Source organism: Palaemon carinicauda, chromosome 37, assembly GCF_036898095.1.
Source record: "Palaemon carinicauda isolate YSFRI2023 chromosome 37, ASM3689809v2, whole genome shotgun sequence".
Classification (NCBI taxonomy): domain Eukaryota; kingdom Metazoa; phylum Arthropoda; class Malacostraca; order Decapoda; family Palaemonidae; genus Palaemon; species Palaemon carinicauda.
Genome location: NC_090761.1, coordinates 16,122,337 through 16,141,812, shown reverse-complemented (window position 1 = coordinate 16,141,812; position 19,476 = coordinate 16,122,337). Strand labels below are relative to the sequence as shown.

The following is a 19,476-nucleotide window of genomic DNA, read 5'->3' as shown; positions in this document are numbered from 1 at the left end:
CCACTGCAAATACAAAACACACACACACACACACACACACACACACACACACACACACACACACACACACACTCTCTCTCTCTCTCTCTCTCTCTCTCTCTCTCTCTCTCTCTCTCTCTCTCTCTTTTTTATTATTATTCTACAACATCTAACCATATTTGAAACTACTTTTTCTTTCATGAGCAACTTCAACAAGACTAATATCGAAATAATCTGATGTAGTTGTTAACGGAAAGAATTGTTTAGCTGCGACACTCCAATAATTTCTATATGACTTTGCGGATTCATGGTATACATATATATATATATATATATATATATATATATATATATATATATATATATATATATATATATATATATATATTCATGGTAAATATATATATATATATATATATATATATATATATATATATATATATATTCATGGTAAATATATATATATATATATATATATATATATATATATATATATATATATATATATATATATATATATATATATATATATATATATATATATATATATATATATATATATATATATATTCATGGTAAATATATATATATATATATATATATATATATATATATATATATATATATATATATATATGCGTGTGTGTTCAGTATTTGCAATGGATATTGGAAACGTCAAATGATAATACAGAATCTTAATGTGGCAACTTGAGTTGTAACTTTTGTATGCTTTTGCTAACAAAGGCAGCCGTTTACTGTCTTTGATTCGCTAAGGTTAGAGAAGGCTCCGCCCATTTTGTTGAAGTAGTAAGAAAAGCAACACCTTGTCTGTTTTGTCACTGGAACACTAGAGACATCTGTCGAAAAATTTCCTTTGAGTGCCTGCGTTCTTTTGATTCTAACTGTACAATTAGACTTCCTTCTTAGATGTGAAGAATTTTCTCAAGGAGTTTACATTGGGTAAATGCTCCTTCATCATAATTGTACTTTTCCAGTTCCATATTCCCCTGGAAGAATTTTCCTTTCCCTTGGAGGTTACCTAGCTACCTTATTATAGGTAGTAGGTTGGCCAGGGCTCGAGCCACCCGTTGCGATACTACCACTAGAGAGTTATGGGGTCTTTTGACTGGCCAGACAGTAGTACTGTACATTGGATCTTTCTCTCTGGTTACGGTTCATTATCCTTCTGCTTACACATAACGAATAGTGTAGCCTATTCTTTTCATATTCTCCTCTGTCCTCATACAACTGACAACACTGAGATTACCAAACAATTCTTCTTCACCCAAGGGGTTGCTGCTCTGTAATTGTTCAGTGGCCACTCTCCTCTTGGTAAGGGTACAAGAGACTCTTTAGCTATGGCAAGCAGCTCTTCTAGGAGGAGGACACTCCAAAATCAAACCATTGTTCCTTACTCAAGGGTAGTGCCATAGCCTCTGTACCATGGTCTTTCACTGTCTTGGGTTCGAGTTCTCTTGCTTAGGGTACACTCGGGCACACTTTTCTATCTAATTTCTCTTCCTCTTGTTTTGTTAAAATGCTTATAGTTTATATAGGAGATATTTATTTTAATGTTGTTACTTTTAAAATATATTTTTCCTTGTTTCCTTTCCTCACTGGGCTATTTTCCCTGTTGGAGCCCCTGGGCTTAAAGCATCCTGCTTTTCCAACTAGGGTTGTAACTTAACAAGTAATAATAATAATAATATTAATAGTATTAATACAGTTTTGTTCCAACACGGAGTACTTACCTCGAACTACTTTCTTAGGAGTATCTGGGATCTCTTAAGAAAGTAGTTCGAGGTAAGTACTGTTAGGAAAAATACAAATTACTTAAAATTTGTGATTTCTCTTGTATCCACTTTTGCCCCATCTGATATGAGTTTGCATCCTTAGCACAGTGAGATTGTCAAGTCTTGAAGAAATGGTGTCATCCTGTGAAAATCTTGGCATAGGGAGACATTATATGGTAGACAGAGTTGGTTGATGTATCTATAGGTCACCTCAAGGAGCTTTGCCAAGTATTTACATCTTTGGTCTCATCATATCTCATGAGATGGTGGTTACAGTAACAATATCTTGCAGGTTAACATTTTAGGGGAGTTCCTGAGGTTTTCTCTTCAGACAGACATATAAAGGGACCAATCATTTATCTTTCTTCCTAAATCAAGATTTTGGCTCGGTATGAAAGGGGCTTATGAGTGAAATTACTTCTTTCAGTACAAACCTATTACAGTACAGTATTTACGATCATGTATTCTCTTTCTAATCACTGATTTTTCAAAGCGATACTCTAGATTGCTCGCGAACCTGATTCATGGGGAAGCATGTGTGCTTTTTATTTACGAATGAAATAACAGTTTTTGAGGAACAATGATGTGGACTATATAAATGATGGATTTGTATTGGAAAAATATTGTTTAGTTCTGTGAAAGCTCAAATTCTATTGTGATAGATAGAATCAAGAAATAAAGAGTAACTGATTGTAAATTAATTTGGTTCATTGGATGATCCCTATATTGCTAATTTTTTCATTATTTTTTTAATTGGTTATAAAGCATGAGTTGTTTAATTTAGTTAAAAAAAATAATGATAGACTATTTCATTCTCTTCTATACAGTTACACATTTTTCCTGCACAAAATTATAAAATGTGAAATATTTAGAGATTTTATTTCAATCCTTGTGTATTTGACTAGAAATTTTATGTAACTTTTGTAATGATAGTATGTTTTTCCCTCTCACAAAATGGAACGAATTATACAGTAACACTAAATATCTTTCTTAATGCAAAAGTACAAAAGCTTCTAGATTTATTTCATAATAGGTGAAAAAAAAACATCCTCCTATTGCTAAAGTTTCCTGTAGAAAATAAAATCAATAAGCAACATATGTTAGAATTTATGAAAACTAGTTAGTCATTTGACTTTACTGAAATCTAGGAAACTGGCCAAGTGTTATGACCTTTGCTAAAATTTTGTAGAATATATTGACAGGATTACCCATATGAAGGTAGTGTTTTAACTAATGTTAAGATTTAGGAAAATGAAAAAAGCAGTCTATTTGAAATTTACTCTTTTCTTTCCAGCTCCACATGTATTATTCTCTCATAAAGAGCCACCTCTAGAATTACAAGACACTCAAGCAAGGCAAGGAGAAAATATAGGATATGTAACCTTTGGTAAGTAATTCTATTTACTTTAGCTCAGAGGAAATTACAGAACAAAAATATCCAAAAATTATTTGTATGGCAAACACTAGGTATGAATGATAAAAATGATACTGGGTTATTATTATGACATTTATAAATGACTCAAAATTTACAAGTTTTCCTTTGTCAAAACTTTTTTTTAACTAACATTTTTCCTTAAAACCCCTTACATATAACATTGTATTTTGTGTTGATCCAAACAAACAAAGTTCAATGGAAGAAAATTAAGGAAGATGTTGGCTGCTGCAGGTTGGTTGAAGCGGGTGCATCTGGTTCATCCAAGGCTCTTTGGCTTGGTGTCTCACTTTGTGTCTAAACCTGAAGTAAAGATGGAAAACATAAGTTTTAAATATTTAACTTAGCCGGTGAATATATAATAGCTGCAACTCTGTTGCTCGACAGACAAAAACAGTAAAAACTCGCCAGCGATCGCTATACAGGTTGCGGGTGTGCCCACCAGCGCCAACTGTCGGCCAGATACCACTCTCGATGTAAACAAAGACTCAATTTCTTCTCTGTCGACGTGTCGACAAGACGTACTTTACTCGCTGTTGAAACCTGGAGTTTTTCCCATCATATTTGGTGAAGTACTTTAATTTGGTTTGAGCTTTCGCAGTACAGGTGTTTTTCTTCAAATAAATCCTTGAACTCTTTTTTGGATCGGATTAATTGTTTATGACTTAGATCGTTTTTTGGAATTTTCCCTTGACCAATTCAAAATGGCTGACCTTTCACAAGTTCCCAAGTTCAGAAAATGTAATGCTAGGGACTGTCATAGGCGTCTTCCAAAGGCTTCTCTCGACCCTCACACTGTTTGTTCCAATTGTCGGGGTAAAACCTGTCAATTGGAAGATCGGTGTGAGGAATGCGTGGGCCTTTCGGAATTCGATTTTATCGAATTTGAGAAGTACACACGCAGACTAGAGAGAGATAGGGTAAGGAGAAGCTCTTCTAGGTCGGTAGATTTTTCCTCTCCACATGCCCCTGAACCTAATCCTTCCCCTGTAGTGGTTGTTCCTAACCCCCCTCCTAGCACTCAGGAACCATCGATGGCAGACATGATGCGTGCTATCCATGCCTTGGGGGAGAGAGTTGAGGCCCTTGCAAGTGACCGCAATCAACTCATGGCGGACGTAAAGGAACTAAAGTGCCAAAGTGCCGCGGAAAGTGTTAAAGTGCCTAGTGTTTCTCAAAGTGTTGTGAACAGTGTTGCGCTTGAGGGTTCGTCTGTTCGTGCCTGTCGTCCTCCTAGTCCGGGACCTCTTGCAAGCTCCCAAGCCCAGGGGAGAAGCAATGTCGTACGACTCATGGGTTCGAGAGGCCTTGATCAGCGAACAGACGTTCCCTCTATGGTATCAGGCGTATCTCCCCAAGATAGCCCCTACCAACGTAAGACGAGAGAGCCCGTTTTTACCTCGTCGTCCGAAGGTGTTTCTCGTAAGAAACCTTGGACCAAGGTCTCACGACCTTTGAAGCGTAAGTCGGTCCCTTCAGGACAAGTCCAACGTCCCGGTTGTAGCCATTGGGTCAGTTCGGATTCGTTGCCGTCATCTGATGACTGCTCGCCGCCTAAGAGAGGCAAAGCGGTGCCGCCTCAGTCGCTCACCCCGTCTGTTGCCGCACCTGCTGCCGTAGACCCTAAATGGGTGTTCTGCAGGACATGCAGTTCAAGCTTGCGTCCTTGATGAAGGACTTCAATGCGGAGAAGGTTGCTGCTGAACCTTCTGGCCAACAACCAACCAAGCGGTCTGTTGTGCGTCCTGTTGACGCTGAGGTAACTTTCTCACGTCTACCAGTTGGGGTTGTACCTCCACCGATGCGACCCAGTGTGGGTTGCCAGCCGCACGTTGACGTTAGGCGACGCACGGAGGTGGTTGTTGACGTTCAGCAACCATCAGAGGTGACTTGTTTTGACGCGGTGCGTCAACATCCGCAACCCGGTATGGTGTTGACTGCACAACCCAGGCGGTCTAAACAGTCTCGGGTGGACGCTGTGTGTCCTCGCGCAACCATGGTTGTTGACAGTTCACAGACTGTGCAGCAGTTCCATGACGCTGCGTCCGGCTCCGTCACGCATGCACCAGTGCGACCGGACTCAGCGAGCCAAACGTTGCCCACTCCTTTGCCGTTTCCTCATCAGTTTTCGGAGGAGGAACTATCAGATGAGGACGTTACTGAACCACAAGAGGATCAACCTTCAGAACTTGACGAGCCTAAGGCAACTCAACCATCTTTGGACTTTAGAAAAGTCATGGCTGTATTTAAGGAGTTGTTCCCTGACCACTTTGTTTCTGTGGCTCCGCGTTCGCCGCCGTCAGAGTTTGTATTAGGCGTGCCTGCTACCGCACCTGCCTTTACTAAACTCGTTCTCTCTCGCTCATCCAAGAGAGCTTTGCGGCTGTTGGGAGATTGGTTAGAGACTAAGAAGAGTTTAGGAAAGACAGCATTTGCCTTTCCCCCATCTAAACTCTCGTCTAGATCGAGCGTCTGGTATGCCACGGGAGAAGTTCTCGGCTTGGGAGTTCCTGCCTCTGCCCAGGGCGACTTCTCAAGTCTTGTAGACTCTCCCCGCCGCCTTGCCATGAGACGCTCGAAGATTTGTTGGTCACCATCGGACCTGGACCACCTTCTTAAAGGTATATTTAGGGCTTTCGAAGTCTTTAACTTCTTAGACTGGTGCTTAGGAGCCCTGAGCAGGAAAATCTCTTCTGCAGATAAGGATGTTTCCTTGCTCATTATGTCCTGCATGGACAAGGCCGTCCGTGATGGGTCAAACGAGCTAGCCGCCTCATTCACGTCCGGAGTCCTGAAGAAGCGAGAGTCTCTATGTTCTTTCCTGTCTGCTGGAGTGACGCCATGCCAAAGATCTGAGCTACTCTTTGCTCCCCTTTCCAAGTGCCTGTTTCCTGAAGTCTTGGTAAAGGAAATTGCCTTATCTTTAGTTCAGAAGGACACCCACGATCTAGTTGCGTCCTCGGCTCGCAAAGCTCCCCCTTTGCCTACATTGTCTGCTAGACCGAGGATAGACACTCCAGCGTCTCGCTTTATTCCGCCCTTTCGTGGCAGAGCCTCCAGCAGAGGAGGTGCTCGTGCCGAAGGGAAGCGAGGGAAGAGGAAAGGATCCAAGTCCTCTAAGGGCAGAGTCAGACTGCCCGCAACTTCAGACAGCAGTAGGAGCCAGACTCAAGAACTTCTGGCAAGCCTGGGAGAAGAGAGGCGCAGATCAACAATCTGTGAAGTTACTCAGAGAGGGGTACAAAATCCCTTTTGTACGCAAACCCCCTCTAGCGACGTCCCCCATCGATCTCTCTCCCAGGTACAGAGAGGAAGAAAAGAGACAAGCCTTGAAACTGGAAGTGTCTCTTTTGCTAGAGAAGGGAGCGGTGGTCAAAGTCTCGGACCTTCAATCACCGGGGTCTTACAACCGTCTCTTCCTAGTATCAAAGAAGACAGGAGGTTGGAGACCGGTGCTAGACGTCAGTGCTCTGAATGTCTTTGTCACAAAGACGAAGTTTTCCATGGAGACCACAAAGTCAGTCTTAGCAGCGGTCAGAAAGGAAGACTGTATGGTCTCGCTAGACCTAAGGGACGCTTGCTTCCACATCCCCATTCACTCAGACTCCCAACCTTTTCTGAGATTCGTCTTCGAAGATGTGGTTTACCAGTTTCGGGCCCTGTGCTTTGGCCTAAGCACAGCTCCTCTCGTATTTACGAGGCTGATGAGGAATGTGGCCAAATTCCTCCACTAATCGGACATCCGAGCCTCCCTTTATTTGGACGACTGGCTTCTCAGAGCCTCTTCCAGTCGTCGCTGTCTGAAGGATCTCAATTGGACTCTAGATCTGACCAAGGAATTGGGACTCCTAGTCAATTTGGAAAAGTCGCAGCTGGTCCCATCCCAAACTATTCTGTATTTAGGGATGGAGATTCACAGTCAAGCTTTTCGGGCTTTTCCGTCGGCCCCCAGGATAGATCAAGCCCTGCTCTCCATCCAGAAGATGCTGAAGAAAGAACGCTGCTCAGTCAGGCTGTGGATGAGTCTGGTAGGGACGCTGTCATCCCTGGAACAATTTGTATCACTAGGAAGACTACACCTCCGTCCTCTTCAATTCCATCTGGCTTTTCACTGGAAAAAGGACAAGACGCTAGAGGCGGTCTCGATCCCGATTTCCGGAAAGATAAAGTTTTGTCTGACTTGGTGGAAGGACAATATCAACCTAAGAGAGGGTCTTCCCCTGGCTGTTCAGATACCCAACCACGTTCTCTTGGACGCATCGGACTTGGGCTGGGGCGCGACGCTGGACGGTCGGGAATGCTCAGGTCTGTGGAACTCGAGTCAGAGGAGCATGCATATCAACTGCAAGGAGCTGTTGGCAGTTCATCTGGCCTTGGAAAGCTTCGAGTATCTCCTTCGAGGCAAAGTGGTGGAAGTAAACTCGGACAACACCACGGCCTTGGCGTACATCTCCAAACAAGGAGGTACCCACTCACTGACGTTGTTCGAGATCGCAAGGGACCTGCTCATCTGGTCAAAAGGTCGAGACATCTCCCTAGTAACGAGGTTCATCCAGGGCGACTTGAACGTCATAGCAGATTGTCTCAGTCGGAAAGGGCAAGTAATTCCAACCGAATGGACCCTCCACAAGGATGTGTGCAAGAGACTTTGGGCCACTTGGGGTCAACCAACCATAGATCTCTTTGCAACCTCGCTGACCAAGAGGCTTCCAATCTATTGCTCTCCAGTCCCGGACCCAGCAGCAATACATATAGATGCCTTCCTCCTAGATTGGTCACATCTGGATCTCTACGCATTCCCACCGTTCAAGATTGTCAACAAGGTACTGCAGAAGTTCGCCTCTCACGAAGGGACAAGGTTGACGTTAGTTGCTCCCCTCTGGCCCGCGAGAGAATGGTTCACCGAGGTACTTCGATGGTTAGTAGACGTTCCCAGAAGTCTTCCTCTAAGAGTAGACCTTCTACGTCAGCCACACGTAAAGAAGGTACACCAAAGCCTCCACGCTCTTCGTCTGACTGCCTTCAGACTATCGAAAGACTCTCGAGAACTAGAGGCTTTTCGAAGGAGGCAGCCAGTGCGATTGCTAGAGCAAGGAGAGCGTCTACTATTAGAGTCTACCAATCGAAGTGGGAAGTCTTCCGAGACTGGTGCAAGTCAGTTTCTGTATCCTCGACCAGTACCTCTGTAGCCCAAATAGCTGATTTTCTCTTATACCTGAGAAAAGGACGATCCCTTTCAGCTCCCACTATCAAGGGCTACAGAAGCATGTTGGCATCGGTCTTCCGGCATAGAGGCTTAGATCTTTCCAACAATAAAGATCTGCAAGACCTCCTTAAGTCTTTTGAGACCACTAAGGAGCGTCGTTTGGCTACTCCTGGGTGGAATTTAGACGTGGTACTAAGATTCCTCATGTCAGACAGGTTTGAGCCTTTACAGTCAGCCTCCCTGAAAGATCTCACTCTTAAGACTCTTTTCCTGGTATGCTTGGCCTCGGCTAAAAGAGTCCGTGAGATTCATGCCTTCAGCAAGAACATCGGATTTTCGTCGGAAAAAGCTACTTGTTCATTGCAACTTGGTTTTCTAGCCAAAAATGAGCTACCTTCTCGGCCTTGGCCTAAATCTTTCGATATTCCCAGCTTATCGGAGATCGTAGGCAATGAACTAGAAAGAGTCTTATGCCCTGTTAGAGCTCTTAAGTTCTATTTAGATCGTACTAAACCTTTACGAGGCCAATCTGAAGCTTTATGGTGTTCAGTTAAGAAACCATCCTTGCCTATGTCAAAGAATGCTTTGTCATACTTTATCAGATTGTTAATACGAGAAGCTCATTCACATCTGAGTGAGGAAGACCGATCTTTGCTTAAGGTTAAGACGCACGAAGTTAGAGCTGTAGCAACTTCCGTGGCCTTTAAGCAAAATAGATCTCTGCAAAGTATAATGGACGCAACCTATTGGAGAAGCAAGTCAGTGTTCGCGTCATTTTACTTGAAAGATGTCCAGTCTCTTTACGAGAACTGCTACACACTGGGACCATTCGTAGCAGCGAGTGCAGTAGTGGGTGAGAGCTCAACCACTACAATTCCCTAATTCCATATCCTTTTAATCTGTCTCTTGAAATGTTTTTAATGTTGTTTTTATGGGTTGTCCGGAAGGCTAAGAAGCCTTTCGCATCCTGGTTGATTTGGCGGGTGGTCAAAGTCATTTCTTGAGAGCGCCCAGATTAGGGGTTTGATGAGGTCCTGTTGTATGGGTAGCAGCCCTTGATACTTCAGCTCCTAGGGGTCTGTCAGCATCCTAAGAGGATCGCGAGGCTCCGTAAGGAAGACGTACTTACAAGGCAGAGTAATCGTCTAAGTCGACTTCCTTACCAGGTACCTATTTATTTTGTTTTTGTTATATTGATAACTTCCAAAATGAAATAAAAACTCTTAGCTTGTACGATGTAAACATATATTGCTGGTCTCTACCCACCCCCCTGGGTGTGAATCAGCTATTATATATTCACCGGCTAAGTTAAATATTTAAAAATGATATTTTAATTATAAAATAAATTTTTGAATATACTTACCCGGTGAATATATAAATTAAACGACCCTCCCTTCCTCCCCAATAGAGACGCAGTGGGATGAGAAGAAATTGAGTCTTTGTTTACATCGAGAGTGGTATCTGGCCGACAGTTGGCGCTGGTGGGCACACCCGCAACCTGTATAGCGATCGCTGGCGAGTTTTTACTGTTTTTTGTCTGTCGAGCAACAGAGTTGCAGCTATTATATATTCACCGGGTAAGTATATTCAAAAATTTATTTTATAATTAAAATATGATAATTGGGAGAAGGATTTCATTATTAAGTTAATTTTAACAAGGTTACTTTTTAGAGTGGATACATTTTTTCTTGTGATTTCTTAAACTGAATGGCAAATGTAAAGTATAATTTAGTTTAGGATATAAATTTCATGGAATTACTATCAAGATATAGGTACCTTGACTTTGAACATTAACAAAATTATTTCAAGGTCCAGGGCCATGAATTTTCCGAATCTCTCAGTATTAAAGTAAAATAATAAACAAGTAGAAGGTGGGTGTCACTTTTATAGAAAGGTTTGTTGATAACCACCTTTCAAGATTCTTGCCAGCAAACTCTCGTTTAAATCTGACGAAGACCTCCAAGTTTGCACCATGGTTGGGGGAGAAGGTTAGTGACTTCAAGCTTCATCTCGTGTGTCTGTCAACCCTCAAACTTTAGGAGCACTTGAATAGAATTATATACTGTACACAGCAGCTACCAAAGACTGATTGAAATAGGGCCATTAGTTCATTCTCTTATCACTAAAAGACTGACTAGAAAAAAAAAAGTGACAGAGAAACCTAAACCTAAACAATTGTTAATAGCATTAAAGTTAAAACAGAAAGCAACTTGCATAAGGCTGATTAAAATAAGAAATAAAACCTATTACAGTATTAATTTTCCCTAAGAAATCAGCAAAGCAAAATTGAAATCTATAGTTGCCAGAATATTTATCACTGAAAGGTGAAAATATAATGAAGAAATAGATGAAAGGCAATCTGCAAATAGGACTGACTAAAAGGGAGGCAGTTAACCAGATACAGTATAGCAAACCACCTGCAGTACCCATACATAATTTTATATGGTTATTTATTATGAGACTATACATACACTTACAAGCTACGTCAAAGTAATAGATTTGTGATAAAAAAAGGAAGATTTTACTTTTTTATTATTAGATTGGTCATAAATTAATTAATTATGTAATTTTGATTTGTTTAAATTATTATTACCCTAAAATAGTATTTTAATGTTACATATATAGTCTTTCCTCGTTTAAAGCATATGTTTGGCTTTGTAAGTTGATGTAGCAGTGGTTATTAAAACCTGTTTCTGACAAGTGTATTGTATTGTTTCTTTCTTTGTACTTGAGAGTTTAGATTACAAAGTTTTTTTATGTAAGGTACTGTGTTATTTTTTAAAATTTTCATGGAATGTAAATTTCATTGATTTTTCATAAGTAATTTGTATTTTTTTCTTTTACAGTATTATTTCCCCGTCACACCTGTAAAGCTGCAAGAGATAACACAATCAATTTAATCCACATCTTTAGGTATGTTAAAATATATGAGTTTTTCAGGACACTTTCTGAGAGTTGCATTTTAGAGAGTGCCTTGCCAAACACAAATTCTCCTAGTTTATAAGTTATTTTATCTGCTTACACATAGAAAAGATTCTTTGTGAATATTGCCTACCAATTTTGTCAATTGTGGTTGGTAGAGTGAGTGAAACACCAAATATTTGTGGAATTGAAGCTTTGGTAAATTTTGAATGTGGTTTCTTTCATTTACTGTAGTGCAATTAGGACAGAAAAGTGTAAATAGAGCAGTTAAATCTGCCACCATTATGACCACAGTCGCCACTCCAAACAATTGGTTTTATTAGTAAAGTACTTTTGGTACTGAGGTGTTCTATTTTTCATATTGCATACATATAATAGTAATCCACATCGGTGTTCTTTTCTCCATACAAAGTTTTGTGTGTAAAGTGACACATAAGAACACTCATCAGATATTTTTCAAACCAAATATGTTTCAAAGCAAGAATAGCAAACCCACATTGTCTTTGTCATATGTGAACACAAAAGTTGTGTCAGAGGTACTATGGTCTTCATTCAAAACTTTTGGCAATTTCAAATATTCACTGTATTTTTTTTTAGATACACACTATTGGGAAGAGAAGTATGGTTCATTTAGGAAATAAAATAATGATATCTCAAAATTCAAGATACAGTACAGTTTCAGAAATGAAAACCAATATAAGAAAGTCAACCAAGCCTGCGACACTAACAGTCATAAGGACTGTGCATGATTGTGAACCATATAACATAATTTAGACAAATGGACAATTTAATGATAGAGTAATGTTTTGAATAATGTACCACATCAATAAAAACACAGTGTTGCAAAATATCTAATGGGGTTTAAATTACTTGTATAAGATATGGCAGAAGAGAGAGAGACATTTATACTAAAATAGGTATTTGTTACCTCCACCAAAGAAGTTGGGAGGAGGTTATGTTTTTGTTTATTTGTCTGCTTGTTTGTTAACAACTTCCTGTCCACAATTTTACTCATAGAGTAGTGAAACTTTGAGGGATTAATTGTTAATTTGAGATGTGGAACCGATTCAGTTTCGTAAGTCCTAGGTCAAAGGTCAAGGTCGACTGAATTACCCCTAACCTTAACCACAAGTTCGCACATGGTTGTCACACAGACTTCAAATACGCCTACGATCTAAACTGATTCTGGGAAACGCAAGCTGGTTTAGAGAAATAAGCTGCTGTGGCAGAGTTCTACACTGAGTATTTATCTAGTTACAATAATAGCTTGTTTTATAGTTGGGTGATTTGAGTAAATTCTTTTCATACTATACCACATAATAATATTGTTTTACTGTAAAGTATTTAAGATTTCTTTTGATAGGCTTAATTTTATTTTTGAAAATGGGGTTTTTAAGTTTCGACAAAGAAAAAATCTATTTCTTGGGAGATGCTGTATGGCTCCTTTAAGTGAAAATAGTAGTCCAACGCTAATCAGTGTGTTATTTACTTCTTCAAAATAATTTTTTTACCATTAAATATCACCAGGTTATAAAACGGCTGTACTGTATAGACATTACGAGGTAATAAAACTATGTAGACATTCCTAGGTTATAAACCCGCTATATAGACCAATGATTTATATAGCCCACATAACTGAAGATTCCCCTTCTAGCCTAGGTTAGAAACTACCAACATAGTTCGAGGTAATGTTAAAATTGGGTCAAGGAATCATCTGATATAAAAAACCAGTTAACTATAGTTACTTTAAACCATACAGTAGTGTATCAATAATCAACCATTCGTAAATTGGCAAGCAAAACCACACTTTAAGCTTTGCTGTTTCACCATAATTATAGTTTAACAATAAGAATAGGCCAAAATTACCATTGTTCCCATACTAACAAACTTTCCGTTATTTACGTGGATATTCTTTCATCGGCAGCTGGAGGTAGCCATTAGACTTTAAATGCGAGGTGGCAACCCTACCTAACCGTTTGGCGGGTAGGCAGGGGATGTTAGGGGGTACCCAGCTGCCTCTATATATACTCTCACAGCTGTGAGAGATGTCACTTTTTCTTTTGGCTCAATAGAGATTAGACGTGTCCACTCTCCTCCTGACTGTCGTTGGACTTTTTGATCTTTGCCTTCTCTTTCAGGTGTGTGTGTCCTTCTGCGATTGCCTTCATCATTATTATTACTTGCAAAGCTACAACACTAGTTGGAAAAGCAGGATGCTATAAGCCCAGGGGCTTCAACAGGGAAAATAGCCCAGTGAGGAAAGGAAAAAGGGAAAATAAAATATTTTGAGGAGAGTAACATTGAAATAAATATTTCCTATATAAACTATAAAAAGTTTAACATAATAAAGTGGAAGAGAAATAAGATAGAATAGTATACCCAAGTCTACCCCCAAGCAACAGAACTATACCACAAGACAGCGGAAGCCCATGGTACAGAGGCTACGGCTCTACCCAAGACTAGAGAACAAAGGTTTGATTTTGGAGTGTCCTTCTAGAAAAGCAGCTGCTTACCATAGCTAAAGAGTCTTGTATCCTTACTAAGAGGTATCCTTACTAAGAGGAAAGTGGCCACTGAACAATTACATTCAAGTAAGTAACCCCTTGAGTGGAGAAGAATTGTTTGGTAATCTGTGTTGTCAGGTGTATGTGGACACAGGAGAATATGTTAAGAATAGAGAGGGTTCCGCGTGTGGGACCTTTGTGTCATCGCTAGAGACTGACCCGCACTCTGTGTCCTACATGCAGAGGGCATCGTTGTGAGCAGGATTTGCCATCTGCAGAGTGTAGGGAGTGGTCTGCCTCGCAATGGGAGAGATTTGGAAGGCACAGGAATAAGGCTAAGCGTGATCGTTCTCCCTCAGGGCCGAGCGGGACACCTTCTTATCACACCCTTAAGTCTCTCAAAAGCCCCTTCTTGCGCGCACTCTCACGAGGGACAAGCGAGCAGGAGGGCAGAATGCTTATCTTCTAGGCAACCACAGGGTACTGGGGCTTATCTTCTAGGCAACCACAGGGTACTGGGGGGGGTTGTTGCTTCCCCTAGAGGAGCACCTTCTCCTTCAGCCGCTGGCGAGCCTTTTTCCCTTGCAGATTTGTTTCAGGTTTGGTTGTCCTTAGGGGTTTTGGGACCCCCTTCAAAGGAGGAGCTGGATGGAAAGGCCTTGGGGGCCAGATCCAGCTCGCGGGCCATAGGTTCCCTACCGCTGTTTTAGGGGTTCATCCAAGAGACACTCGCATAGGGGCCTCCATGGTGGTATTTAAGGATTCAGAGCTTCCTCCTTGGGCATCGATTTTCATAGCCGATAGCCTGATGGCTCTGAAGTTGGCACCTCCACCACCACAACTTCCGACTGTTCCAGTCAGGGCGACCCCTAGAATACCTCTGGAGCCCTTGTCGAGCTTGTCAGTTGGAAGTCAGGACCCTAAAAGTGGACCGACGGCAGATAAGGGTTGCAGATCACCACCCCGATCGTGCGCTGTATGCCAAGCCCCTGCTGACTTATATGGCTAACTTGCCACTCATACCAGTGAAGGTAAAGAAAGTCATATCGAAGAAGCAGAGGAAACGAATGAAAGGCGTAATTCCACCTCACGCCGACATCATTCACCTTAGGACGAGTAGGGACAGCGGTTCACCCAGGGAGATTGCAACCCATCCTCTTCCAGAGGAGGAGTCTCCCATTCCTTCTGCCAAGGCTTTGTCTAAATCCTCAAAGACCTCGCAGGTTCCCCGTCCTAAGACCGTGGAGGATCGCACCGTGTTTAGGGAACCGAAGGACTTCAAGATGAAACTGAAGAAGACCGTGGCAAGGGAAACTAGGGAGGCTGAGGGGGAGGCTCCAGTAGCGCCCCCATCCGTGGTTTCAATTGATATGACTGACCTATCCCAGGCTCTGGAGGTGGATGACCCCTTAGACTCGGAGGATGTAAATCTCCTAAAGGCGGCCAGTCCAAACTATCACTCCGAACAGGGCCTCGCCTGTATGAGGGCCATTAACAGGCAGTCTACTCCTGGTTCCACCATCCAGGAAGGGAAGGATATGGTGCTTGATGCTATCTTCGAGACCCAGAAGCAGCTTTGCCCTGGTCCAAAGGTCTTACTGCTGCCAAGAGGAAAGCTATCTCCCAGATAGCTGAAACTTCCTGTTCCTTGAGGGCAGGTTCCTCTTCTCGGTCTCAGCCACTTCGTGTTGTGTTACAAAGTAAGTACTATGAGATCGAAGGGGAACCACACTCCACCATGACCCTCGACCCTTCGATAGAGTCCCTAACAAAGGGAGTTTTCACTCAGGCCCTCTCCTCACTGTCGGCGCTTGAGCTCCTAAATATAGAGAGAGGTGCGAAGTACGCCATGCAGGCTGCTTCATGGCTGGATCTATGGTTGGGATCACTAGGCTTCATGGTTCGCTCCCACTTGTCGAAGGAGTCGGCCAGGAAATCTTCTAGAGATGAGAGCAGCCTACCTAGCTCTTCATCAGTTCAAACAGTAGTGGCTTACATAAACAAACAAGGTGGTATCTTTTAGCAGCCTCTATGACAGCTTGCAGTAAAGATCCTCAGACGGTCAGAAGAATATTCGGCGGCTCTATCAGCTCGCTTCATTTCCGGCAAGAGAAATGTGCTCATGGACAATCTGAGCAAAGCAACTCAGATAGTAGGCTCCGAATGGTCTTGAATCGTCAGATAGCCAACAAAGTCCTAACTTTGTGGGGTTCCCCGACTGTAGACCTGTTCGCAACATCTCTGAACAGCAAGCTTCCGCGGTACTGTTCTCCAGTCCCGGACCCTCAGGCTGTATGGCAAGATACATTCCCAACAACGGTGGGACAACATCGACGTGTACGCCTTTACCCCGTTTTGTCTTTTTTTCTGATGAGAAGACTACTCAACAAAACCAGAGCTTCCAAAAATCTATTGATGACCCTTTTAGCTCCGCTATGACATCACGCAGAGTGGTTCCCTGACCTCCTGCAACTTTTGTAGTTCGACCGAGAAAAGTCCCTCGACGACCAGATCTACTCAAACAGCCACACAAGAACATCTTCCACACGACCTTGCAGTCGCATAGACTTCACGCGGGGCGACTATAGACGTCTCCTCTCTCAGAAGGGCTTTTTACGTCAAGTTGCTGAGCGAATGTCCGGATATATGTGTAGGTCCTCAGCCTTTGGTCAATGACTGTAGATGTCACGATGCCAGAAAACTTTCAAACAATCAATCAATCCTCAGCCTTGGTCTACCAGGCTAAGTGGAGAGTCTTCTGTGGTTGGTGTTGTGGAAGGAATATCTCTCCACTCGATGCCACTATTCCAGTAATAGAGGAGTTTCTTGTATACCTTCGGGAGGAAAAGCTCCTTTCAGTATCAGTGGTTAAAGGCTATCGTTCAGCCTTGAGCCTTGCCTTCAAGCTGAAATGAGTCTACATTTCCTCTTCGTTGGAGCTTTCTTTACTCATACGGAGTTATGAGATTACTTACCCCCAGTCAGAAATCAAGCCGCCTCCTTGGAACTTGGTTCGTATCTTAAGGTCCCTAAAAGGACCTCCCTACGAACTACAGGTATTGCTCGACTTACGACCTATGCGACATACGACTATTCGACTTTACGACCATTTTTTCAGGGTGATGACGTCACAAGTTTATCGGAAATAGGACAAATATTTCCTTGAAAATAATCTATTTTCTTGTATACATATAAACTGATTTATCTTGGTAAATTATTATTTTCTTTTATTAATATTCAGTATTTATTTTCAGTTGAAAATACATTAAGAAAAGTTTTAATATCTGTCGAGTTCATATTATGTCTGGTGACGTCACATCACTGGCGGAAAGCGTCCGGGCAATACAGTGATTTCCTTCCAATAGGCTAACGATTAATATTAGTATTTCCATTATTGAAATATTAAATAACGATACAAAGTATTTTGAGGGTCTGTATCGGTTGTCATGAGTACTACGTAGCGTAAATTTGACTGTACGCTACTTTTTTAATCTCTGATAATGGATCGATGTTTATCTAAAGAAAATATACTTTTAGGGCAAATATTTTCTTGAAAATAATATATTTCCTTGAAAATAATATATTTCCTTTTACATTATAAAAATAAAATACTTTTATTTGTTAAGTTAGTATTTTCTTTTCATTTCTTGCGAGAAACAAAGAAAATGAATTTACATATTTTGCAAGTCATTCTTCGTAGAGTTTACTGTACGTCACGTGTCTTGTGACGTCATGTATCTGGCGGAAGCGCAGCCAAACCGAATGATTTCCTTATATTGTTACCAAGTAATCGTATTACAGCATTCCCATCATCGAAACACTCAGTAACGATATCAAGTGTTTTAGTGGTCTGTATCATTAGTTATAAGATTAGTACAACTTACCGTAAATTTAGGAAAAAGTCTGATGACGTCATATTTCTGGCGGAAGGCGAGAGGTAAATCAAGTGATTTCCTTCCGATGCGTTACTATTCCCATAATCGAAACATCGAATAATGATATATAGAATTTTTTATTAATTTTCAAAAAAAATATGAAGATACAAATGAATTGAAAACAAAATACAGAGAGAGAGAGAGAGAGAGAGAGAGAGAGAGAGAGAGAGAGAGAGAGAGAGAGAGAGTGGGTGGGTGGGTGGGTGGGTCTGGATACCCCCAGCCCACCATCTCAAGCGTTTAGGCAGTGTTGCCACCTCGCAAATAAAGTCTAATTGCTACCTCCAGCTGCCGCTAAAAGAACATCCACATAAATGACTTCAGGCTTGTGTTAGTTATGGAAAAATACAAATTATCTCGGAATCTGTCATATTTCTAATCTAATTTTTTCTTGTCAACTTCTTAATAAACTGGCCTGTTTTCTCTGTTAGTCTTGTAGCCTTCTGCTTTCAATTATGATAATAGTAGTAGTCTTAGTTGACAGAATGGTAACTTTGAGGTTTTGAGTTGGTCTGACTCCAACCTTGGATAGCAGTCTGTCACTCTAGTAACCTGTCAGGGTTGTTGATTTTTATCCTTATGTTCAGATTTATGGGCGTGTTATTGTTTTGATATGGTATTTCATAGCTTGTGGTTCCTGAGCCAAGTTGTCATACTAAATTTTCATGGATCAAATCAAAGATTTTTTCAATGTATTTTAGAATTTTATTCCTACGGTAAATTCAAACTGAGTAAATGGTATTTTTTTAGGTGGCAGACATATCTAGTTTCATTGTTAGTTACTTATTATATTAATTTTTTATCCATTTTTATTTATTTATAATTTAGTCTATTCTTTGTTGTTTAATTTACTTTTCTGTACTGGACTGCTTCTCTTTGGAGTAGTGCAAGTACCATTCTGCTTTTCTAATCAAGATTACAGCTTGACTTGTAATAATAATTGTTGTCTTTAACTACTTGAAGCTCTCATTTTTAATTGTAAGACTGAAGCATTAGAATATGTAGCTAATCTGCCTATATCTGGTTTTCTTTTGTCATAGTTTCCTTTGCTTTCTTAGAAGTGTCTTAATTATTTGATTATATTCAGTACCTCGAAGTAAAATAATTAGAGAAACAAAATGTGTTATAGGTTTTAGTCCTTGATTCCTTGGGTTATATATCAATTTATTTTTTCTACAGCTGACTTATTTCTTTGTCACAAAAAGGTATTTTATCTTTTTGCAGAGATTATCTTCACTATCACATCAAGTGCTCAAAGGCATATATTCATACAAGGATGCGAGCAAAAACCAGTGATTTCCTCAAGGTCCTCAACAGAGCACGACCGGAACCCAATAAAGCTCAGGCAGATAAGAAAACAGCAACGTAAGTTTTATTTTTATTTTTGTCATTCAACATTTCTACTGATACTCAGCAAACAAGAATTATTTAATTTCTTTTATTTTTGAAAGGTGTAATACAGGTACTTTTGTACCTTTGTGGAAGGTTTGATTTTCTTTTGCAAGAAAATTTTGCATATTTAATTTGGCAACTGTGAAGTATTTTGACTATCAATAACATGTGAAATTGAATGTTTCTCATGTGTTATAAAGACCAGTTAGTAATGCAAGGTGGTCATCTTCAGTTTAATTAATTTCTGGCCATGATCATAGATGCAAACCACCTATTTCTGAGTTTTCCCTACATGAAAAAAATTATGGGTGAT

The 19,476-nt window shown here is 40.7% G+C and overlaps 1 protein-coding gene across 2 annotated transcripts in view; it reads left to right on the top strand.

Moving 5' to 3' along the window:
* Positions 1 to 19,476, top strand: part of Arpc2 (Actin-related protein 2/3 complex, subunit 2) — a 71,028-nt gene that overhangs the window by 37,210 nt on the left and 14,342 nt on the right. For both annotated transcript variants that reach the window (XM_068360769.1, XM_068360768.1), the window contains exons 5-7: positions 3,067 to 3,159; positions 11,257 to 11,323; positions 18,996 to 19,136. In XM_068360769.1, coding sequence (XP_068216870.1) covers positions 3,067 to 3,159; positions 11,257 to 11,323; positions 18,996 to 19,136 — 301 coding nt within the window. The remainder of the gene's footprint in view (positions 1 to 3,066; positions 3,160 to 11,256; positions 11,324 to 18,995; positions 19,137 to 19,476) is intronic.